The 26,430-nt window shown below is 36.2% G+C and overlaps 1 protein-coding gene across 1 annotated transcript in view; it reads right to left on the bottom strand.

The window, feature by feature from the left end:
• Positions 1 to 25,750, bottom strand: part of Fgf10 (fibroblast growth factor 10) — a 79,842-nt gene extending 54,092 nt beyond the window's left edge. Inside the window, exon 1 of the mRNA XM_076856147.2 lies at positions 24,851 to 25,750. Coding sequence (XP_076712262.1) covers positions 24,851 to 25,181 — 331 coding nt within the window. The 5' untranslated portion in view covers positions 25,182 to 25,750. The remainder of the gene's footprint in view (positions 1 to 24,850) is intronic.
• Between the last annotated feature and the right edge of the window lie 680 nt (positions 25,751 to 26,430).

The following is a 26,430-nucleotide window of genomic DNA, read 5'->3' as shown; positions in this document are numbered from 1 at the left end:
ATTCTTTCATATATATCAGGGAGTGGAATAGCTGGGTCATACTGTAATTTTATTCCTAGTCTTTTGAGGAACATCCACACTAATTTTCATAGTGGTTGCACTAATTTACAATCACATCAACATTGCAGAAGAGTTCTTTTCCATATCCCATCCTCACCTTCTTTATTATTTTTATTCTTGAAGTTGCTATTCTAATTGGAGTGAGATGAAATCTCAGCGTAGTTTTGATTTGCACTTCCCCAACTGCTAAGGATGTTGCACATTTTTGCATATATTTGTTGATCATTTGTACTTCTTCTGAGGAATATATGTTTAGTTCATTTGTCCATTTATTAATTGGTATATTTGATTTTTGGTGTTGATTTTTTTGTGTTTGTTCATATATTCTAGATATTAATCCTCTGCTGGAAGAGTAACTGACAGAGATTTTCCCCCATTATGTAGGCTTTCTCTTCAACCCCTTAATTTTTTCCATTGCTATGCAGAAGCTTTTTCATTTGATGCCATCCCATTATTAATTCTTGGTATTATTTTCTGAATTTTAGGAGTCCTGTTGAATAAGTTGTTGCCTATTCCTGTATGTTGGAGTGCTTCCCCTGTGGTTTCTTCTAAAACTTAAAAAGTCTCTGGTCTAATTCCTAGGTCTTTACTCCATTTTTCATTGACTTTTGTACCTGGTGAGAGATATGCCTCTGGTCTCATTTTCCTACTTGTAAAACCAGTTTCCCCAGCACCATTTGTTAAAAAGGCTATCTTTTGTCCAACATATCTTTTTGGCATTGAAAAAAAAATTATTAGGTATTCACAGACCTCTATCTATCTATCTATCTATCTATCTATCTATCTATCTATCTATCTATCTATATGTGGTGCTGAGAATCAAACCCAGAGTCTCACACATGCAAGGCAAGCACTCTACCACTGAGCCACAACCCCAGTCCATTTTTGGCACTTTTTTTCCAAGGATCAGATGACTGTATCAGAGTGGGTTTGTCTCCATGTCCTCATATTCCATTGGTCTATGTGTCTTTTCTAATGCCAGTACCATGTTGGTTTGGTTGCTATGTTTCTGCAATATAATTTGGAATCATGCTGGTACACAGCTGTAATCCCAGTGGCCTGGGAGGCTGAGTCATGAGGATCAGGAGTTCAAAGCCAGCCTCAATAACTTAGCGAGGCCCTAAACAACTTAGCGAGAACCTATCTCTAAAATAAAATACAAAAAAGGACTGGGAAAGTAATTCTGTGGTTGAGTGCTCCTGAGTTCAATCCCAGTACCAAAAAGCAAAATCAAGTATAGGAAATGCCTCCAGCATTGATGTTTTTTTTTTTTAAATTTTTTATTTATTTATTTTTTATTGTTGCTTTGTATTTTGTTTGTTTTGTTTAGCTTTGGCCTAAGTTTACTTTGACTATTCTGTTTTTTCTAGATGTGTCAAGAATGTAATGGCATTTTAATGGGTATTGTATTGAATCTATCAATCATTTTGGTAACATGGTCATTTAGACAATGATTCTGCCTGTCCTTGAACACAGGAGGTCTTTCCATCCTCTAGTGTCTTTGTTGTTTTCTATTTCTTTTTTCAGTGTTTTGTAATTTTTGTTGTTGGGGGTCTTTCACTTTTTTTGGTGAGATTTATTCCTAAGTTTGTTTTTTAAGCTATTATAAATGGAATTATTTTCCTGATTTCTTTTTCAGTGGATTCATCATCAGCATATAGAAAAGCTGTTTATTTTTGCTTATTGAATTCATATTCTGCTAGTTTGCTGAATATGTTTGTCAGATGTAGAAATCTTCAAGTGGTTTTTTAAAATCATCTCAGTATAAGATTATTTGCAAACAGTGATGGTTTGACTTCTTAGGATATTTAGTTTTTAGTTAGAAGGTGAGTTGTCAATGACTTCATATCCATTTGAAATCACCAATAATTTTGATACGTTTTTGGCCTATGAAATCCCATAATTTTTTTTCACTAGAAATTTTATTGGTTGCCTTTCCTTCATAGTTTATGTGTCTGCAGCTCTCTTACACATCCCTAGGAACACAATTAAAATAGGCCTGGACAATATGGTAATGAGACAACAAATTTGCAACTGTAGTAAACATGAATAACTTTCAAAAATATTTGATGGACATTGTATAATTCATTATGTAGTTCACAAATTCACAACTTCAGTGTGCACTGTAACAAAAAAACAAGAAAGAAAGAAAGAAAGAAAGAAAGGAAGGAAGGAAGGAAGGAAGGAAGAAAACATCAGGGCTCAGACTCTGGCTGTAAACCAAAGCTTAGGTGACCAAGAGAGGCTCAAAAATCACCTGAGTTATATTTTTTTCCTTGCTATTTAATATTTTAAGAAAAAAAATGCATTGTTTACTGTGCCTTTTTTAAGAAAAGGTGAAAAGTTACTTTTTGATGAGTAATCAAAGTCCTTAGAAGAATTAAGAGAAACTACTAGATTGTATATTCTGTGATTGGACAGGCATGGTTATTATAAAAAAATTAAAAACTCTGCCATACTATATATATTTATAGAAAGATACACATTCATATCTAGGAAATTTACTGATGCTTAAGAGTAATCAAATACTGTTATTCTCCAGATATGATCAGGTTGTCAATCTCTCAGCCTATTGTCTATCAAAATGAAAAGTTTTGGTAGTCACAACAGTAGGGTAGGGTTGCTGGCATCCAATGGGTACAGACCAAGAATGTTGCTAAGCCTTCTATAATATGCAGGGCAGACTCCTAAAATAAATAATAATCTAGTTTAAATGTCAGTAGAGCTAACAAACGTTGATCTAAGAAAAATATAATATTGTAGTTGCAAGATCTTTAATTAGAAACCAGAGGAAGAGAAATTTAATTTAAATGCCATATGTGTTTCTCACATATTTACGAAGATATTACTATCTAGATCTAGTATGAAAAACAAATAAAATCATATGTGTAAAAGTATCTTGTAAAACTAAATAAATTATCTGAATGAATTAAATCACAATATGAATTCTTCTGGTTAAAGGAAACCAAGGTAGAAACCTGATAATGCAATCTTTGCAGATGGTTTTCTATAGAGAATGTAAAGATTTTAATTAGGTTACTAAGGCCAATTATTTCTCATACTCAATGAAGAGATATGAAGACAAAATTTTACATATGTATTATGTATATATATGCATATGCATATATATTGATCCAGATATTTTAGTATACCTTAGATTCTCCAGTTACAATTAAGGTCAGTTCTCAGTGTGGTTGGGAGATGTTTAAAATGACTGAGTGTGATTTGCAGAAGGATCGAAGTGACCTAAATGACCTCTGAAAGCTCCTTCCATACTTAAGACCTCCACTGACTTTATTCCCCAAGATTAGCTGTCAACAGGCTTTGGCAGGTTGTCTTGTGGGATTCCAGACATTGCCACATTCAGGAGCTCTTTAATCAATTGTCTCCTTTTGGTCTCTTCATGCTTCATTCCTGGTGGTCAAATCCATTCTCAACTAATTTGCTGAAAAAAAAAATAGCTTTCTTTTTGTTATTGTTTCTTTCTTCATAAATCCTGATTCTGTAATGCTTTTTTAAAAATACATTTGGAAAGAAACTCAAAACCTTCTTCTTGCACCTCCCCCTTCTTGCTCCATAAAATTCCTTCTCCATTCTGAGCCATGACTAACATGTACAGTATGCTTGCAATGAAAATTGTTTTTCTCTCCTAAAAATCCTAACTCCAGATTTTCACTGTTATGACTGTAAGCTTTGATTAAGATATATGTGGAAAGTAATAATCTGTTTTAATTCCAGTTCCAGGTTCCTTCCCTTATCAACACCAAGGAACTTGAGAAGAAGATTTAGCATAACTACATATTACAGTTCATTTCAGCCTAGAGAATCACAAGTAGTTAATGCTACTAAAAGGGGAAATACACAAGGTTGGAAAGTGAAGAAATAACTACAGACATAATTAGCTACAAGTGTGATTGTGCATATCTGAGCAACAAGAAAGAACATTTGGCTCTTCCTTCAGAGTACAAAAATAAATGTAAATATGAGAAGTGTTAAAAATAACACAGCCTGGACACAATAGAGCACAGTTGGACAATTTGGGGGCACTAAGTATCATGATAAAATATTTCTGTCCCTTCTATTAGTATTTTATCAGTCTTCTTTCATTTAATCCTCTAAAACTGCTCTTCTATTATTATGCTTATAATAGTCCCAGATTTTAGCCAATCCAGTATTGAAAGTTTACTCTCTCACCTCTGTATCCATTAATTCCTAGTTTGTGTTATTTTATTTTCTCTTTCACCCTCTAATGGAAGCCAATTAGAATAATGAGGGCAAGAGGTTATATATACATCTGGCCCCTGCATTCAACATCCTGGTTTATCTTTACACTTTGTTGAGAACAATGGTAAAGGTGGGCAAGGAGATCCCTTTGTATATATTTTTAATGTCAGAAAAAAAAGAATTCTATGATTTCACACATGTGACATCTGAAATGACTCAGACATGGAGACATCATTGTTTCTTAGTTTCATGTTTAACTGACAGAGCCAGGAGAGAAGGAGGTGAAGAAAGAAGGCAGGACTTGCATGGAGTGAGGCTCTTTTAGGGACTGGGCTTGAGCAGGCATGGCTTTCATTATATTTAAGTGAATTAGTCTGTTTCCTTTAAACAGGAGAGATTAACAAGCCACCAAGGGCCTGCTGTGGGATTCTGACACTTTTAGTGGCTTGTGACGTATGATTTGTGAATATCAATTCACCTTCAAAAGCAAAAAGCAAATCTTACCATTAGCATGAACTATGCCAAAAGCTGATTTTAGGTTAGTTTGGTTGAAATTCATTAGGAAAGACATCTGCTAAGATGCAGAGATAAATCTTTTATTTAATCCAGTGTTCTGATACTTTTTAAGTTATCCTTTGGACTTTGAAATGGCTACATGTAGATGTGGGCATTTGATATGAATAAGTTTTCATTAATAAATAGAATACCTCAAGTATTAAACTTGGGAACTATGGGGAAATTAAATAAAAAGGGGAAATATCAGAAATCCTAAGTAAACTCCTCTTAAAATTTTTCTTTCTTAGTGAAAGAACATGTCTTCGGGCAGTTTGGCATCAAGACAACTATTTCTCAAAGTGCAAGACAACAAAATAAATATTTTTCCTCATGTGTGAATAGGTAAGAAAAACTTCAATATTAAATGAATGACATAAGAGATTTAAAACTGAAAGAACTGATAGAAAAATTAATTCTTACTATAAAACTATTTTAAAAACATTCCCAGATCATCATTTTTTGAAAAAGCAAGTAAGAGAAATAATTTTATGCTTTCTTTGGAACACAAAACATTATGACAAATTTTACTTCTGGAAAAATACATATATATTTCCAATCCATTTATTATTTAGCTATCATGAGTATTGAGACAAAAATGGTCAGGAGTCAGAATTTTGTAGGTGCAAGTAAGAATTCATAGATGACAAGAAGAGATAAATTTTGGTCTTTATGTAAGCAAAATCTAGTCAAGAGAATAAAGAGTACTACATGTTTCCTCCAGCAGTAGAATTTGATCATCTGATATACCATAGTAGAATTTCAAATTGTGATTTATTGACGAATGCAACAGCATAGTGACTTATTGCTAGAGTCACTCTACCTGGGTTCAAACCCTACAGCCACCACTTATTAACTGTAAGACTTCAGTGAAAGTCATTTGGTCAGTATCCTCAAATTTTCATCTGGGATGACCTGGTATCCACACCCTCAAATTGTGAGTTCATTTGCAGATTCATTTGCAGCTGAAATAAGAACATATATAAAGTACACAGGACTAACTTAGCATTCAGTACCATTAGCTGTTATTACTTGGTCCAGGTCTAAAACCCGAGCTTAAAAAGTATCTAAAACCAGGAGGTAAGTTACCAGTTGCTGAGACAATTCACCTAGCATTCAGCAGTCATGTAATTCTGCCTATGAAATTCTCATAGGTATGTTTTTTAAAATGTGCCTATTTGATAAATGAATGCCACAGACATCAGAATGATAAAAATAACAATGGCATATGAAGAACCCACATGTTGATTAAAACTGAACTGCTGATTAAAACCTGGACATTTTCCGTGAGTAACATAGAGAAGCAAGGATTTTCCTTATAGTCAATTTGAAAGAATGTAGGAATATTATAAGTCCTTCATATATTTTGATATAAAATAAGAATGAATTTAATAATACAAGTTATTCCAAGTTCTCACTTTTCTCTTTCAGGTCCCCAGCTCTAATTCATCACAAAATATCAGTGTTACTAACATGTTTAAAAAGTTTGTCAGTTCAGTTAGGGTGTCAGTCATGAGTAAGAACATGGGGGAACTAGGATGTTCTAAGGTAGCATGGGCTTTATTCTACAACCACTGTCATCAAAGAGAGAAACAACATACAATATGACAACTGATGGATGGCATTTTTCCGGTGCAATTCTGATTCTTTAAAAAGAGAAATAATTTTATGCTTTCTTTGGAACACAAAACATTATGGCAAAAATGCTTTTAGTCAAGTGCCTCATAAGACATAGCATAGCAGGATACAACAAATGATTTTAAAACCCCGTGAAGTCTTTTAGGTTTGAGGAAAACCCCAAACATGCTACTTTAGGTTGGTTAGTACAATAATGATCTTGGACTAATAAATTATGGCAAATGTCAGTGGTTATATATTACTAAGTTCAGCTGAACACATTCTGATTAGCTTACTAAATGACTTTGGAGCCTTCAGTACAGAGAAAAAAAAATTAAATATAGAAGAAAATAAGGTACATCAGAAGTGTGTTGCAGTTTGTCAACTCTTTAACATTTTCATATTCATATCTTCTATGACTTTACAGAAGATATTCCATGAGTTACATGGGATATAAATCTGGGATTAGTTGTCTTTAGTAGGTATAAAGAAATGTAATTTATATTAGAAGTGAGACTATAATTCGCATAGTCGTGAGACACTCAAGGTAGACATGGTCATAGTTTTTACTATAGTGTCAGTCCTGACCATCAGAAAAAAAGGGTCATGTATAGGAACTGAAACCCAAATAATTTCCAATTTCATTCATGAAAAAAAAAAAAAAAAGAATTCTTCAAAACCAAGAAGAATTCTTCCCAACAAGAGATAAGAAATTAAGGAATTTCTAGAGTTCCAATGATGGTTCCCAAGGAAGCTATAAAATTTCATTGATATTTCTTCTTCATGTTACCAGAAATGGAAACTTTGCTCCAAATTCAAATCATCACTTTCAGGGCTAACATGGCTCTAACACTTTGGGGATTAGAGGCACGTATACACAAATTCCTGTGGCTTAAAAAAAGATGAAGTAGGGAAGAACCCTGAAAATCTGTTAACACAATTGTCATCTGCTTGTAGCATTCCCAGCTCTTGCTCATAAATAGCAGGGGTGGTACACTCGGACATGGTGAGAAAACAGCCCCAGTGAGATGACGATGTCTTCTCCTTCCCCCTTCCAGCTTGAGTGTGCATGAGTGCATGCACACACGCATGTGCGCGTGCACACACACATATGAACACACTCTCAGACACAACAGGGAGCTGAAAACTGACCTCATCTTAGATTTATCCGAAAATCTCTTTCACCAACCAGGGAACATTAGAGCTTAAGCAATGTTTTAACTTACTTTAACATTTCTTTTTAGATAGAAAGCACAGGCACTTTCTCCCTTTCCAGAACACATGAAAAAAATGGGAAATGTGTAAACATGGAATATGTACATACAATCTTTTCGGTCAAATTTTTCATATTATACTTTCCTCCCATCATTTCCACACTTAATGTCACTCTTACTATTATGCTTTCTTAAGTTGTTTTTTAGAGGACAGAATGAAAGTTCACATTGTGTTATACAAACCCTTTATTTGACCCCCCGTCCCATAAGACATTGCTGAAATAAGATGCATAATTTGCATTTTGACCAAGCATACCAGTTTATTCTGATCATGTGGTCATAAATTCAGGTATGAGAAATATTTACTATTGCCTATTAATATTAATTATTTCCAATTTGGCCTTCTTCTCCTTCTGTTCCAAATCTCTTTATTAAGTGCTGAGTAGAAGGAATCTTATCTTTATTAAGAGAAATGACTAGGGCTGAGTTTCAAATAAGAATGCACAACTGTCTCTGTGGCTATTTTGACACTAAGAAAGTTTCAGAAACCTCCTGGAGACTCAAATGTTATCTTCCTGGCCTCAGTGAATAGAAGTAAAATGCTGTGCTTGAGGTAATCCTGGGTCATGTCTCTTACCCAATTCCCTTGCACCAGATCCCTATTCCTAATTGCCCCTACCTTTCCAAATATCAGCACCATTATCTCTCTTCTCAAATTACTATAGCCCCAGCACTCAGTCAACAATGAGTGTTAAGGAGGAAAAAAGTGCACACCATAACACTATAAACTAGCAGCTGTTACTATCAGCCTCAGCTTGGCAAAAGCCCCATTGCCCAAAGACTTGATAACAAAAGGTTTATCTCCTGTCTACAACTTCATAGTTCCTACTGCTGAGAGAGAAACTAATTTTCTGTTAAGAGGGAACAGCAAGTCTGGGATTGTTGCTCAGAGGTAGAGTCCTTGCCTAGCATGTATGAGGCACTGGCTTCAATCCTCAGCATCATCTAGACATAAATACAAAAATAAAATAAAGCTATTGTGTCCATCTACAACTAAAAAAAAAAAAAAAAAAATCTTTTTTTTAAAAAAGGAAATACCAGTTGCAGAATCATACAGTTTTCTCCAGGCCTCAAAAATTCAATTGATATAAACAGACATGATAATAAATTTTAGAAAAATTATGCTATTATGAAAACACCTTGAGATGAGAAAGGCTTAAACACAGAATGTTGTGTGAATTGTATGCATAGTCAAAAGAGGATAGATAAAACAAAGTATTAATTTTAAAAAGAGCAAAAGCACAGTAGCTTCAATGAACTGTATTTAAACATTGAAAACATCCTTCAGACTATTAATTACATTTTAATTGCATTATCTATTATTTTAAATAATTGATCTTCTGTCACTGTTAACTATAAAGGGGACTCATTAAGTAGAAAAGGTTTCCATGGGGTTAGCATCCACATTTAGGAGGGGCTCTTGTACCAGTGCAAGAGAAACTCTTTAATTCAGAGAGATTAAATTGATAACCTAGTAGAGAAGAGCTCACCTGTATAGCTAAGTCCTAAACCAAACAAGCAAACTTTTTCTTATTGTATTATCTAATAGGAAAGCAATTTGAGCAGATGCACTATATATTTTAAACAATGGTTTACAAACATGGAATCACTCAAACTTGTTATCTGTCCATTTAGATTCAACTATATTTAAGGTCCTATTGTGAACCTCATACTCTGCTAATATAATTTTTTTACATAAATTAATTACAGAATTAATTAAGAAGTAGGAAAAGTATCGAAAGTATCAGCACTTACATCTATTTGAGTCCCTGCTTGGTGCTTTCTGCCTTAAGGTCTTTTTTTTTTTTTTTTTGTCAAGGATCCTTATTTGTTCCACACAAAGCTGTTATCATTTGCTGTGTTAACTTTCTGGGACTGCTGTAACAATTTACCACAAAAGTCGTGGCTTAAAACAACAAAAATTTATTATCTCTCAGGTCTGGAGGCCAGAACTCCAATATCCATTACACTGGGCTGAAAGCAAGGTGCTGTCAGGGAGAGATTCCCTTTTGAAGCTATCCAGGGGCACATCTACTCCTTGCCTCTTTCAGCTTCTGGAACCACATTCCTTGGTTGATGGCCCATCCACTCTGTTCAAAGCCAACAGTGCAGCATCTTCAAAACTCTCCTTCCATCATCAAATCAGTTCTTCCATCTGTACGTATATCTATTCTCCTGCCTCCCACTTCTAAGAACACTTATGGTGGGTGGCATTAGGGTCCACATGGATAATCAGGATAATATCATCTCAAGGTTTTTAATTTAGTCATACTGGTAAAACTTTACAGTTTCCAGGAATTAGAACCTTTGGGTAACTATTATTTGCTCTTTTGTAGTCTATTGCCCTCGCCCAAATTAAATGTATTCCATATGCAAGATATTCATTCCATCCTTCAACATTCCCCAAAGTCTTCACCCATTATAGCATAAAGTTCAAAAAATTCATGTAAATGTCATCAACTCAAAAATTTATAATCTCCTAATCTAAATTACGTATGGATGTTACTCAGATCAAGAACCTAATCCTGGGGCTGGGGATGTGGCTCAAGCGGTAGCCCGCTCGCCTGGCATGCGTGCGGCCCGGGTTCGATCCTCAGCACCACATACAAACAAAGATGTTGTGTCCGCTGAAAACTAAAAAATAAATATTAAAATTCTCTCTCTCTGTCTCTTTCTCTATTTAAAAAAAAAAGAATCTAAATCCTGTATGGATGATAGTCTGATCAAATCCATCCTGGGGGAATATTATTCTCCATCAATGATTCTATAAAAGTAGGAAATACATTATCAAGTCCTAAAACACAATGGTGGGACATTCTCATTCCAAAGAGAGAAAAATGTAAAGAAGAAAGAGGTCACTAGTCCCAAGCAATTTCAAAATCCAGCAGAGAAAATTCCATTAAGTTTCAAGGCTTAGAATGAACCTTTTTTACTTGAGGGTCCTGCCTCTGAGCCCATTTTCAGTCTGTTTGGGCACACAGATCTTCCTGTGCACCAGGCTCTGCATTCACAGGACCCTTGCTTTTCTTTTTCTTTTTCTTTTCTGACAGTGTTTATTTATGGCTGGGTACTTTCATCCGCCTTCCCTCGTTTTTCCTTCTCTTCATCACTCTTTAGTCCAAGCTGGCAGAACTTCTACTGATATAACATTCTCAAGTACTTTGTGGTCCTACTGTGTATGTCATGGGTTCATGCCATGAAAGGAGCCTCCACAGATCTTTTCTGCGTGATCTCACATCTATTCCTAGCTTCTGGACTGAGATAGCTGAGAAAACCCTGTCAGTCTTGTCTCTTCAGCACTAGCTACTCCCTGGGCCTTGTCTGTGGAGTATGTTTTCTTAACAGTTCATCTCCTAATTTAGCATCCTTCGTAATCTGAATAGGTTGAGTTTCTCAAAGCATCAGATACTGTATCTATTCTGCTTATTAGCTAGTAATCTTCACTTTATTTCCTTTCTCTTGAATTTTACTTTAAGCAGCCAGAAGCAACTAGACTGGTCCTTCAACAGTTGCCTTGGTAATTTTCTCAGCTAAATATTCAAATTTACCACTTCAAAGTTTTGCTTTTCATACAAGAATTGCCTCTCCTACAGTTTCTAATAACACAATCCTCATTTCTTACTGAATCCTCCCCAGAAGTACTTTTAATAGTCATATTTCTACCAACATTCTTTTATGAGGATATACAGATTCTCTACTGGGATAGATTTTCTCTACTGTGTCCCTCACTGCCTTTCAATTTCTCTCCAGAATTTAATTTCCACATATTACCAGAAATCTGTTTGAATAAATCTAGCTTTTTTTTTTTTCATGGTGTGCCTCACAATTCTTCCATAATATGCCCATTGTCTAATTCCAAAGTCACTTTTATACTTATAGGTATTTGCTACTGGAGCACCTCACTTTGTGTTTCAAAATCTGTATTAGTTTCCTATGGCTTTTCTAACAAATTACTACAAAGTTGGTATCTTAATACAAATACATTCTTTTACAATTCTGGGGCCCAGAAGTCCAATTTCAATTTCACTGGGCCTCGACTAAAGTGTCAGCAGTGACAAGCTCCTTTATAGTTTCTAGGGGGACAAACTCTTCTTTTCCTGTTCTAGCTTCAAAAGTCACATTCTTTGGCTCATGTTTCCTTCCTTCATCCTCAAAGTCCACAGCTTTGCATCTTTAAATCTTCCTCTGTTATCCTCATCAAATAACCATTTGCCCCCTATGTCTAATCTCCCTCTGTCTCTCTTACACTAACAATACTTGCATTGGCATTTGGGATTCACCTGGATAATGTAAGATAATCTCCTCATCTCAAAATCCTTCATTTAATCACTTTTGTTAAAACTTTACCTCATAAAGTAACACCCACAGGATTTAGTGTTTAGGACCTGATGTCTTTGGTTGACAATTATTCCACATACTATAGTTATTATTTTTTAACATAATTATCTTCCTGAAATCTGGTCCTTAATCCATAAAATGAGCATCCTGAACTAAAATATTTTAATAATAATTTAGTTCAATGCAGTGCACTCATTTCATAGATATAGTTTCTGAGGCCAGATAAGTAAATGACCTGCTTAGGATAGCACAGTAAATGTTTTGACACAGCCAAGACTACAAGCCATATCCCTTTACTCCCACTCTCTGCAGGACATTATTCTTTTTCTCTAAAGAAATTACCAAAAATTGTTCATTTCTTAATTCACATGGTATCCAAGAATTCAAACTTCAATCTGAAATCAAGAATAACTATCTCATAGCCAGCAAGAATTTGAAGAAGAGTGAAGTAATTTAATATCTACTGAACATAACAATGGTAATCTAGAAATCTATAAAAATGGGCAAAACATAAAAGAGCCATTTCATGATTACATAATTTTTATTCAGGTGTTTGAATAAACGTAAGTCCTTCACTTTCACTTAAGCAATGATGACCTTGGTAACTTATTTTCTAAACTCTTAGAGTTATAAAATTTAGAACTGAATACAATTTTAAGAGATCACTTACTTTATCCACTTCTTTTTAGGTAGGTAGTATACTAATCACATTTTCTGGAATAGGTAACTAACACAAAAAAGTTTAAGTGACTTGACCAAGGTCATATGGTTTCAACAGAGCAATTCATTTCTCTCTCCCCCCACCCATATATGCCAGATATTGAATTATTGAATTATGTGCTTAAAGGAAAAATCAATTAAATATAGTCTGCTAGTCTGCACACTCAAGTATTCAGTTTATGAGGAAACTAGATGGGTTATTGTCCCATCAAACAGTCAACCAATCAAATGTAGAATTGTGCTATGATACTAGACATAAGGTTTTGAGGAAGCACAAGTTTTCCAAGGACAACAGAGTGGTCAGGAAGGCTTCTCATCTAACTGAAATCTTAAAGGAAGGAGAGCTGGAGATAAGGGAAAGGACACCATTCCAGATAGATTTTGTATATCTGTGCCCTGGGGACAAGGCACATTCTGGAACTAAAAACAACTTTGAATAATGGTAGTTTGGTAAGGAATGAGGCCAGGGGGTTGGGAGGTGGCAAATCATGAGGATCTTACCTGATATGTCTTTGAAGGAATGTAAATATGATTCTAAGAACATTGGGAAGAAATTGAAATATCTAGGAGGGAACTGGCTTGTGTAGATGTGCCCCGTATATAGACCAAACTGACAAAGAATTAGATGATTTTATAATAGAATACTTAAGACTGAATGGGATGCTATTAATAAATATGCCAGATCATGAGACATTTACTGGGACTATTCCAGGCAAATCAAGACAGGAAATCACCCTGGCCACCACTGGGCTGGGTTTGAATCCTGACTCACTTAGGCTAACTATGTAACTTCAGTCTGGCACTATTAACTTTCAGACTCGGTTTTCTCATGTAAATGTGGAAAGGTAATGATGATTATCTTACTCATAATGTAGTATTTTCTGAGGATAAATTGATGAAAATATTAAAAATGTTTTGTAAGCTATACATTTAGGTGGCATATTATCAATTTTCTGTTTAAGTTTTTAAAACTATTCCCTAATCGAGGGATCTTTTCAGATAATGGGATAATTAACAAGAGAGTCATCATAAGAAAGAATAATGACAGCTAACAGTTTTGACTCTGAAAATGTGCCAAGTCCTATATTTACAATTTTCCATTTAAGGTCTCATTTTTACATTCATGAACTCATCTTCCCAGCAATGATGAGGCAGATGATATTATTATCTTTACTTAGATGTGGAAACCAAGATCTGGGGGGTAACTTGCCCAAAGTCACATGACTATGAGGTTTTAGAATTCAGATTCTCCACCAAGAAGTCTGACTCCAGAGCTCAAGTTCTCATTAGTGAATGTAGCGCGCCGCTCTCTCTCTCTCTCTCCCTCTCTCTCTCTCTCTCTCTCTCTCTCTCTATATATATATATATATATATATATATATATATATATATATATATATACTGTCAGAATCCTGCTCCTAGTTTGTTTAAAAACTACTTAACTATACTCTTCTGTAAGAAAAAACAATAAAACTGCAGTCTACTGTTTACTTGATTTCTTTTCCTTATCAATTAAATCAAGTAAATCTAAGACAGTTTAGAATAATAATGACAAGAACAAATACAGAACTGGATCAGGTGGCTATTGATGCCTTAGTAGTTCCCTTTTGGAATCTTCCAGAAATTACCTAGTCCCTTCCCAGTGATATTAATATAATAAGCAATTTTTAGGTAGAGAACACTTTAAATTTTAAAGTAGTGATCACTTGGCAAATTAGGAATAGTAAGGATGTAGTAAAGATCTAAAGAATTACATCTTTTTCATGACCCTAGTATGAAATTAGTTCTGTAAACTTTTTTTAAAAAATCAAGCTACAGGGGCTGGGGATGTGGCTCAAGCGGTAACGCTCTAGCCTGGCATGCGCTGGGTGCCGGGTTTGATCCTCAGCACCACATAAAAATAAAATAAAGATGTTGTGTCCACAGAAAAACTGAAAAATAAATATTAAAAAAGATCAAGCTACAACTTTTGCTATGTACCATATTTAGATTACGTCTATTATAGTAGCATAGATTTTTTTCCAAGTAGTCTTGTGCTTTCTTTTTCCTTTACTTTAAAAAGTAAAGTGCTAATAATAAAAATGAAGAAGGTTGGTTTTAAACAAAATGTTAATGCAAGCTTTTGCCAGAAATCTTATGTTCACAGATGTAGAGATGTCTGCCTGCTCCCTGTTACCTGGTAGCACATACTAGTACCTTTATTTTGCATGCTGACCATCATGCAAATGGTTCCACCCATTGGTCTGCTCAGTTAACTGAAAACTTCTTGTCTGGTTCTGCACCCACATGCTTCTGTGCCTTCTCTTGGAATATTTACTCATCTGTGTCTAGCTGGAGTCTTTTCTCCTCAGTGTGACCTCCTGATGTTATCCATCACTCGCTCAGATAGAGATTGCTGTTTATTTAAATCCTGCCTAGTTTGTTAGCATTGACTATAAACTGCCTTATATGATCTTCCAGTTCCAGCTCCTTGTAACATCTCCTGTCTCTAATCCAGACGGCAAATCTTGTGAGGGTTGCAGCCACAAAGGTCAATCATGGGATGAGCAACAATAAATAACTAGAGGTTTACTGAAAGTTGAACATTGGTAATAATCACAGTTTAAAACTGTGTCATAATTTGAAATAAAATATGTGGTTTGACATGTTTAATAATTATGTTTACTTTTTTTCTTTTTTCTTTTCTTCCTATAACTTTTTTCAAGTCTTACCTATATTGTTACCTATATTGTTGCTGTAGTTTTTTTCTTTTGTTTTCATAACTTGTGTCCTTACAGACATTTTTTTTAATCTTCTATTCATATTTTCAGTTTCTTGCTCTCTTGTCAAGCTACCCTTCAATCTTCAAATCTGTGCTACCAGTCTCTTGAAGAATCAGGCCTCTACTCTTTTCCCCAAGCTTCAGAACTGTTAACGCATCCTGCTTGTTTCTTCCATAGCCCGTGCCTCAGTTTTTCATAATATATCTCTTGATTTGCTTATGTTTTTATGTTTTTTTTAACACTGAATTAGAATTATAAACTCTATGAGAACAGAAACGTTGACATTTTCCAATAGTGTTTCTACCCAGTGCCTCACATAGTAACTGACAAAAAGGAGGCACTCACCTGTCTGTTGAATGAGTTAAGGGGTAAATGATCTCATTTAGTCTACCACGTAGAAAAGAGGTGGCTCTTGTCAATATCTCGGTGTTACTAATAATGGCTTGCCTAAACCTATTCCCTTTTGTCTTGCAGTTTGCATCCAGGTCTTTGGCTTCAAAGCCAACCTTCACTTCCAGCCCATATGTATAATCACTTGGAATCAAAAGCCCACACTTTCCATCACTCTATCACAAAGTCTCTTTAGCAGGATCTGGGCCTGAGCCTTCCTTACTTTGATACCCTGACTGCGATTACTCCTGTGGGATTCCTCTTAGATCACAAGTTCTCATTTCAGTTAATTTAACATCCAGTCGAATCCCAGGGCTTGGATTATATTTCCCTCATACCTTTCTTTTCGTGTCAGTCCTTTTGCAGTGCTGCTCATTAGCCTGCTCTTCTTCCTGGGATTTCAAAACCCTTGTCTTTATCACTCCAGCGGAGTCTCTCTTCCTTTCACAGTGTAAGTCTAAATGAGTTATGGTATCTTCTGCTTTTCTGCTTTGCCTCTGGATTCTAATATTTTCATTATGTGTACTTTACTATCTTTCTTGCTTTGTATATGTCAATATTTTTGAGGTTTTAAAAACTCCTGTATTTTTGTTCATTGAGATTTTATACTATAATTTGACATCCTCAGAACTTTTGCCCCCATATTTATGAAATCACACTTTTTACAGAGATAACCCTCCAAAATGTGCAAGGAATATAATAATTACTGCTATTACTACCATCACAAAAATATCTACACTGAAAAATGAAGAAAGTAAATCAGGGTCATGTGTTTCCATTTTCCCCATAAGACAGAATATGAATTCTTCTTTTAAATAAATCTATTGGTCAATCAGTTACTTAAAATTTGAAAACATCTTTAAAACGTTTTAAAATCGAATCATTGTTATAGTAATAGATAAATTCAGTATATGTAAATATCCAGTTTCTGTGTATAATAAAAATAAATCTAACTCACCAATCAGTCCCAAAAGGTTCTTTCTTGGAAGAAGCATGAAAGAATAATCATACTTATTTGTCCCGATTCTAACTCCTGTTTAAAAATTTGCCAAATTAAGACATACCATCACAAAGCTGAAGATCTTTTTAGTAAACTTACCACGCAACCCTGAACAGGTTAAAAAAAGAATGGAAAAAAAAGAAAATAATGGAATAAGAATGGAAGGGAGTTTGGGGAAGAAAAATCTGTCCCTAATTTCTGATTTTTTTAATTATTAACTTTTTATCATTTATCCTTAAAAAATATTCCATCTTCTCTACTAGAGCAAAAGTGGTTTAGGGTGAAAATATACACTGATCTTCCTAGTGTTTTGTACTGCACTAAGCAGTGAAAAGATGCTTGTATACCCTTTTAAAATGAATAAACAAGTAAATGACCTAAAAATAAAAGACACTTACATTTCTATGTTTGGTCAACCTGAAGTACATATGGATGTATGTTTTGTACTTCTTAGCAATGGATAACCAGTATTAAGAGAATGTGTTTTGTTTTTAAACACTACATTCATTTGGCAGGGCATACAGAAAAGCTTGATAGTCTTCATGACATTCTGAAAGTTGGGAATGTCAAAGACCTCCAAGTCAGCATTCACCTACTACTAAAGTAGAAGAAAGATGATCATTAGATTTTCTAAATCATCTTTACTTTCTTTCACAGGAGTTCAGAAAAAGGCAAAAAGGTAGGAAAATGACAAAGTAGCTAGTAAGTGATGCATGAGCTTAAAAGAAAGGTACAATGAATCTGTAGGAAGAGGCATTGGAAACAGAATTTAACCTGGAAGAAAAATGCAGATTGGGGACCTAGATACAGGTCGGGTCCTATTCATTTTCAGCAGGGTGCTTATCTGGGTTTTGCCACTTCCCCAGAGGCAGAACTTCTTTAGAAGAAACTATTCTAGAGACTGGGGAAAGGAAGAAATTATTAGAGATTCAAAATGAGAAGAAGCTTCTGATGGAAAGTGTTGAATTTAAATTATTGGAAGATTTTTAGACCCAGAATACAAATTATCTTTTTTAGATGCTACACATGCAAAACAATCTGGCCCTGAGTATCACCTGGGGTGCTACATAATACTAATGAAAGACTTTACTTGGCCTCAAAGAAGTGGGGGGACAATAAAAATAACAAAGTGGTTAAAAGGTGATAAAGTTATAGAGAATCACAAGGCCACTAAAGTACAGTTGTCACACAGTCTCAAAAACCAAACTACTAGAAAGAATTAATAGAGCCTTAAATTGTGAAAACAATTTGAGGATGTCAAGTTATGCCCAACACAGGAGTAAGGCCTCAAGAAAGGATAAGAATAAAATAAGAATGTATGTTTATCAGTTAAAGAATTTTAACAAGGTCCTGGAAAGAAAGTAACAATTATATATATATATATATATATATATAAATAAAACCACACACAAAAATGTCTTTTTGAAAAGTTCTTACTCTTGCAGTTGACCTACACTTCAGAGTTAGATTAGAATTGCAGTGAAATTATTAGGTTTGTTGAGTTGACAATCATTTGGATTTTGGCGTACTTCAACTTAATCAATACTTTGCTATCTATTAGGTTTCATTAGATGATTCATTAAGATCTCAGTGACATCACTCATTGTAGGAAGGGTGCCAAACATTCAAAAATTCCTCATTAATGATAACACACATACTGACAGATTAGGTATAGGCAAAGGTAGACAGATTTAGGTTGAAGAATTATTAGGTGAACTATAAAATAAGGCAATGCTTTACTGCCAGCACTATGAATCTATCAAATGGTAATTGGATGCACGTGTTAGCAGCAGTAAAAAGTCACTGTCCAGTTGTCCACCTTACATGGGAATCTACTCTGAGTGTCTTCTTTGATTTATTGTTCCAATTAGAACACAGCGTTCAAAGAAAGAACACAACTGACCTGATTTAAAAGCAAGGGAGCACATCAGGCCATTATTTTGTGGGTGACCTGGCTCCCTTTTAGATAGCTTAAAACTTTCTGTTGTGAAAAAATCTGTACAAATTAAGCACTGGTTTCAAACTGATTCTGAAAAATAACAAAATTTCAGATTCATTAATTCAGTATCAATGTCACTGGTGATGTCTAAGATGTGAGTATACTTCCTTTAACCAATTTAAAGACAGATTTCTCGGTTATTCTTTTTTATACTACTGACTGGCACAGGTAAAGGTAATATGCATTGAGAATAGAGTGCCAATTACAAAAAGTAAATATTTCAAATCTGCAAAACTAAATCACAAACACCACTATCAAATGGCAAATGTAAAAGATCTTAACCTTGAAATATAATGTGAAAGATTAAGATACTTTTGCATAAAGAACTTGAGACATAATAAGATTCATTTCATCTCTAGACTGTGATAAAACTGTATTAACATCACATGAACATGAATCTTATATTCCATATGACTGCAAAGTTAAAAGAGGCTCTTTAATTTCTGGAAGGGAAATGCTAATATTTTACTTACTTATATTAAGCAAACATCAACTATTAATGTTGACAAATGTTGTAACAGTAATACTAAAACTGTCATCTGAATTACTCTTCATTGCAAAGTTCACAGAATTAATACTAAGATAGATTAAATCACTTTGAACTAATACACATGTATTACTCTTCCTTCTGAAGCATAATAAAGAAATATAATTTGTGCTACAATTTTGGATAAGCTTACAGACATTTAAGGCTTAGGAAAGATGTGGATATTCATAGGCAGCTCATAAATGTGAGGAACATTAGTTCCATTTCAAATGAGCTGTCAACTTTTTCCCAACTTTTGGCTTGTGGAAAGTTAGACGTTTGGGTAATAAATGGGGTTTGCCTCTGAACATTAAGGTAATTGTACAGGAATTTAAAGTGTTCATTCATGTCTACCATAAGTTCTTTAAATTCTAAGGAAGTGTACTGAAATAAGACATTTTGCTCTAAACTGGATAGTAATAATGTAGAAAAATATTCATACAATGGAGTTTCTTTGATTTTACAAGACACAACTCCTCCTCCTCCTCCTCCTCCTCTTCCTCTTTCAATTCTATGTTTAAACATAATTTTTTAAAATACCTACTTTTAAAGAGTGGTCCATACTTTTGAGTCATAGTTTACTGAACACTGAAGACATACAAACTAGTGTCTCTGAATTTTTCTATTCCAATACTGGCACGTAATTTCTGCCAACTGTTTTCTTGGATTTCTTCAATAGGTGGTTATAAATCAGGTTTATGAAGAGGAAACTCTCTTGAATTGTGCATTTTTAATGGATTTATGATAAAGCCATCAAAGTGGAGGGTCCATATGGTAGGAATGCAGTAAAGGTAACAGGACAGTGTCGTGTAAACATTAAATACAGTGCCTTCTACCTTCATAAATCCTTGATGCTCATGATTAAATGTTGCCTGTTATAAATTATGCAACCAAATTCTAGAAACAGCTACAACTTAAATAAGACACCAATGGAAGCCATAAATTGTCTTTTGAGTTTTCTTCCCAGAAAACTCTGGTGTATTTGTTAGGAAACAATATCAGAGTCCCTACTTTCCTCAGCTATTAATTGTCTTATACTTTATTAAATTTCCTAAAATAAGCTGTAATCCTGATTAGAACATAACAATATGAATGATTAATCCTAGACAAAATCTATTATTCTATGTTCTGAAGTATCTTTTTGATTTGCAGACTTATTTTAAAAGCGTTCTTCAGATAAGTAGCTTTGGGTCTCAATGTGTTGCCCTTTTTAGAGTCATATAATAGAAGTTCATGCAACAACCCAATTTCCCACAGGTATTTACAATCACATTATTTTATTACACATGGGAACAATTAAACATTTGGCCCTCAGCTGTAAACAATTACTATACAAAATGACATTCATAGATTTTTCTTAAATAGTCATGTATTCCTAATGACCTCTGTTAACATAAGTGAGATTGATGCATCTGTACCTTATGTGTGTCCAGAAGCAACTGTATTCCCAAATACAGCATCAAGAGAGCGACTTCACCGAGACCGTGCACTAATATTGCCTGTTATCATGTGGCTACCTGCAACGGTTTTCTTTAACATATTTGTTTCTGTTCTACTGTTATATTACTTTCATTCCAGTTTAATTTTAAAAACTACTAGAGCTCACAGCAAAAAGCAAGTAAAATTTTGTCTAATCTGGTTTTTTTTTGAGGTGTGGGCTAGATCTAATAAATCAATATTAATATTGCAGGGAGCAGAGAGGAATAGTATATATGGACAGATAAGCAAATAGGCTTAGGCTTATATTCTGGTTCTGTCAATTTCTAGATGATTAACCTTGGACATTTTACTTTTTCCAACTTTAGCTTTCATGTTTGAAAAATATGGACAGTTATAGCTATACCCTTGGACTATTAAAATTATTAAATGAAATATGTGTTTAAAGAGATGGGGCACCTACCACATACTCAGGTCATATTAATTTCTCTATTGTCTCCCATACCTTGTTCTCAGAAAAGTACATAAGCTCTGGGCTGTTTGGGGTATATCCATCCTTAGTTGTCTCAAGTTTGGAGATACATTTTCCTTTCACTAGATCCCCTCTTTTCTTCAAGTGACAACTATGCGAGCAGCTCACAGCTGTTTTCCTTATATTCAGAAAGAAGGCAGTCATTCCCAGTTGCAAGGGTACCTAACAGCTGTATGCAGCCTTTCCAGAAGGCCAGACCTGGATCTGAGTGGTAATGTTTCAAGGGCAAAGCTCTAGATGTAAAGAATGATAAACCAAAACCTAAATGAGCCTGCACATATCTAGTGACAGATACACCACAGCTATTCTAAATTATTCAAGCTTTCTCAGACTTCTAGCAGGAGAAACAATTCATTTCTGCTCTCTTTTTCTACTCCCATAAAATGGTAAAGAGCAAAATTACATCCCCACCTAAGAAAAGAAATTATAATATTCACCCAAATAGAGAGGAGTTTCCTTAGCACACATAGTATTTTTAGAACCATCAAACTTCTGGGAACTAGCTTTGGAGATACAAGTTAAAAATGATTTTGCAATACTTCTGGGTGGTTTCCTTATTTCCCTTTTGTTACCATTTTACTGGCAAAAAGCCAGTAAAATAGTTGTTTAATTACCCAGGACATCACAAACATATAACCTCTTAGATAAGCTGTTACTGTATTTTAGTAACAATAATACTAGGGTCAAAAGTAACCAAAAAAAAATTATCTTCAAATAAGCAAACCTCAAAAGAAGAGCATTGTGTATTGAGGTAATTAATAACTTGTTTAGGAAAATGTTACTGAAATGTGGTTTTTGGACGAGGAACTGACACTCTTCAGGGGTTAGATATCCTAATATTTAACAGGCTGACTGACTGGCTTCCCTGTGGGCATGGCAAAAGTTTGTTCACATGTAATTATGCAACATTTAGACAATATCTTAATGATACCATGTAGTTCAGCTGTCCAGCTGGAAATTGTAGCAGCATTCTGATTAGTGGACCACATGTTAAATTAAGTCTTTTTCAACCTGTACATTTTACTTGCTAGGTTTTGACACACAAGTTCTTGGAAAGCTTGAATTATTTATAGTTTGCCAATATTTAGAAGTATAATCCCTCCCCTTTTACTTTTAAACATTAATTAAAACTGTTACTATTTAATATTTAGCTTATTATTTTTCAAAAAGGAATGATTAGTAATTAGTACACAATCATTCAGGAGAGATGTTAGTATATTTTGTACAGGTAGGATAAAAATTTGCTATATAATAAATGTTATAAACTTTTCTCTGTCCAGAGAGTCCATACTGTAAAAATAAAATTCAATTTATTTGTGAAAATCATTTTACAAAATAGTTTATCACTCAGGATTGCCTACTATTTTTGATAATAGGAATTTAACTTGAATAAAATAAAAATAGTGTAGTTTTCTTAGCATCACATCATAAAGACAATTAAAATATAACAAGGGCAAATCAAGTTATTATCATTTTTAAGAAAGAAGAAAGCTTGCTCAAGGTAAACACTCTGAAAGTTTATTTCTTTGAGTTCTCCCTCATGAACCAAAAATATATAGAAATTCAGTCCATTGGAATTTAGAAAAAAAAAAAAAAATCCTCAGCTCACTCTGTCCAACCCTGTGTTTGGTTGGACAGCTTCTTCCCCCTCCTCTTAACTGGATGCCACCACATTATTTTGATTCAGATGTAAACAAAAATACCGTATTTTTAGTCAATAACTATAAAATCATACATAGTATCTAGGAAATTCAGATAACAAATGACTTTCAAGCAAAAACAATCATCATTAATGACATTACTCAGCTACTTTTGTTGAGTCAAAATGAAGAATGCTTCTAAAATATTTGATTACTTGTAAACATATTTCTGATTTTAGAAAATAGAAGCAGTACTTGAGGAGAAGCAATTTATGTTGAATATGTATGAGACCTAGAGGAAGAAAACTAAGTCTTACCTCATGTAACACTTTATTTAAAAATAAAATGTTAAATCCTGGTCCACTGTCATTTGCATCAGTAGCTGGTACTTTCTGTGCCAAGAGATCTTGAAATGTGTGACCCATGTATTTAAGTTAACTGACAAATGTGTGCTTAGAATTCCCAAACCACTAAACACAAAAAGGTCCTCTTGAAAGGTGACTTGGAATTTACCATTGAGATAAAGCTAAATGGTCATTAAAGATGTTTAAATGTCATTGTCTACTGTCTTCAGTGTGCCATTACATAGCCTTGGGATCCTTTCAAATAACAATCAATAGAGGATGAATAAGTCTCACCACTTGAAAGTAAGTAGGAAAGGAAGCCAACAGAGTAATCTGGCTTGGCTGGATTGATTCAAGAAGAGACACAATATCCACCCCTTCTCTCTTCATTCTCCCTCCCCCATCCTTCCCACACCCCTGCAATAAAGAAAGAGGGAAAGAAAGAGAAAGAAAAAGGAAAGAAAGAAATCTAAGGATCCCATGCAGAATCAGAGAAGAAAAGATCACTCTATGGGATAAACTATAGCCATGGAAACAGACTTATGACTTTTACTTTGAAAATAAAAGAATGACAATGAAATTTGTGTGAGGTCTGTGTGAATCCAGTCCCAGATGTTTACAATGCTGTAGTAGTATGGCTCTGCAATATGAGAGGTTTCAGAAGAAACAGTACAGCAGGACACCACAAAGCAGCGCATATGCTGTTGACAATGCAGACATGAGCATCATGTTACCAATAGAGAAGGCAGGCAGAAGACAAATAGCAGCGGTGGTGCCTGAAAAACTAACTTCACGAACTGCAATCACCCAAAAACCAACAAGAGGAACCCAAAAGGGAAAAAAAAAAAAAAATCAAAACCAGAAAAGTGCTTTTTGCTCCTATCTAAAGGTGGTGGGTCAAAGGGAGAGGGGTGGAGAGAGAGTGGAAGTGACTTTTCTTTCTTAAATAAAGTTCCCATAAACCCCTATAATTGACAGCGGATAATTATTTTCAGCTTGAGAAGCCTGTCCCAAAACTCTTAAGATTGCCAGGGAAAGGAAACAAAATGTGTTTACTTGAGCCACTTCCAGACGGGAGGGAAAGGGGACCTTGGGTGAGGTGGGGAAGGCACTGAGAACAGAAAAGGGGCATCTAGGTGCTACAACAACTCTCAGGCGCCCTGCGTGGTCCCGCTAGTGACAAGTTAGAGAGAAGGGGCGGATAGGGTGGCAAGGGGTGGGGGTTGTAGAGGGAGCGCGCCCAGGGGAGGGGATGCAGCAGCACAATGTATACATGGGAGGGGGGGTGATTTAGTGTGAAAGTATTCCACTTAATCATTTTACAGGGGTTGGGGACGTAAATATTTAGTTGGCCACATCTGGAACAGATTTTCCCCCCCGTGTGGGGTGGGGGGGTGGATAATTGGAAGGAGGGGAGCACGCATTTGTTACTTACTGTACGGGCAGTTCTCCTTCTTGGTACCGCTGACCTTCCCGTTCTTCTCAATCTTGAGAAAGTACTTGGTGAAAGAGAATAGCTTTCTCCAGCGGACATCTCCCTGGAGGTGATTGTAGCTCCGCACATGCCTCCCCGCACTGGAAGGGGAGGAGGAGGAGGAAGAAGAGGAGGAAGAAGAGTTGGTGGCCTCTGGTGACACCATGTCCTGACCAAGAGCTTGGCAGGTGACAGGGACGGAAGACACCAATAACAGCAACAAGAAGCAGCAGCAGCAGCCAGGCAGGTGGGGAAAGGCTGAGGCACAATGTGTCAGTATCCATTTCCACATTGTACTGAAACTCTCGGCACTGGAAATTGTCTCATCAGAAGGAACATACTGGAAGGGTAAGACCCGGTGCAAGGCGAGGAGACAGCTGGAGGTGGTGGCTGCTGGTTAGCTCCCTCTGGGCGCGGATCTGGTCAGAAGTGAATGCACCAACATCCATAACTCCTCGGAAGGGCCGGCTGCCTCTCCTTGCTCCGCTCGCTCTCGGATCCGCTGCCTGCGCCTCTAGAGTCTCCGGGTGAATGGTGGACGTGGGTGGCCGAGGCAGCTGGAGCTGGTGGTGGCGGTGGTGGTGTTGGTCACCACAGCCCCCCGCTCGCCCCAGGAGTTACTTTGTTCTCTTCTTCACTCCTTTCTTCACCATGTTAGATACAACAAGGGTCTGAAAAACAGATGACAGTTGCGGTGAACAAAACCCAAAGAGGGTGGGGAGAGGGGTCGGAGGAGATATCTGCGCTCCTCTGCGGTTGGCACCTTCTGAGCCCTTTCTGCGGAGTCCCAGCCTGCTGGCCACTTCTAAAAGTGTGTCCCTTGGGGGCTGTCAGAACTGGAGGCAGCTGCACGGTCGCTGTTTTCTTCTCCCTCTTCCTTTCTCTTTTTGGTGGTGCCTGTTGATTTGAAGCCTCCAGAAAGTCACTTCTTGTTTGGGGTGGGTGGGTGGGGGGGGATGGCGGCTGGTGTTTGGTTTGGCCCTATCCTCCACCCCCCTTCCTTTGGAAAGCCCGCTTGTAAACAGGTTGAAGCCCGGAGTCTAAATGTCAGTGAATGCCAGAGGTGGGCTCTGCCTCTGCTGGTCAAACCTCATTTGCAGGGGTGGAGAAGCGGGGGGAGGGGGTCAAACGGCGGTGGGACATCTGAAACCCTCGGCTGCTGGGAACGCCAGGGAGAGGGAGGGAGGAAGGGGCCGAAAGGGGGGAGAGCAGGGGAGCGAGAAGAGAGCGCGATGCCTTTGCACGGAGCTCGGGGGCTGTCGGGTCCTTTCCGCGCCGCCGCCGCCGGCGCAGCCTCCGCGGACGCCTCCAGCTCCCGCTAATTGCTGCGAGGGCGTCCTGTGCTCGCACCGCTGGCGGCTGGCGCTGGTTGTCCTCACGCTTTCCGAATTTTGCTGTCTTCCAGCCCGAACCAATCCCCTCTGGGGAGCCCCTTTCCCACTTGTTTTCCAGCGTAGAATCCCACCCGCCCCCCTTCTTCTTTTGGCAGTGAAATACTTGAGAGCCACCTGGTGCTAGGCTTTTTCTTTCTTTCTTTCTTT

The sequence above is a fragment of the Callospermophilus lateralis genome, chromosome 5, assembly GCF_048772815.1.
Source record: "Callospermophilus lateralis isolate mCalLat2 chromosome 5, mCalLat2.hap1, whole genome shotgun sequence".
Taxonomy (NCBI): domain Eukaryota; kingdom Metazoa; phylum Chordata; class Mammalia; order Rodentia; family Sciuridae; genus Callospermophilus; species Callospermophilus lateralis.
Note: the sequence above shows the minus strand (reverse complement) of the source record. Positions and strands in the feature narration are given on the sequence as shown.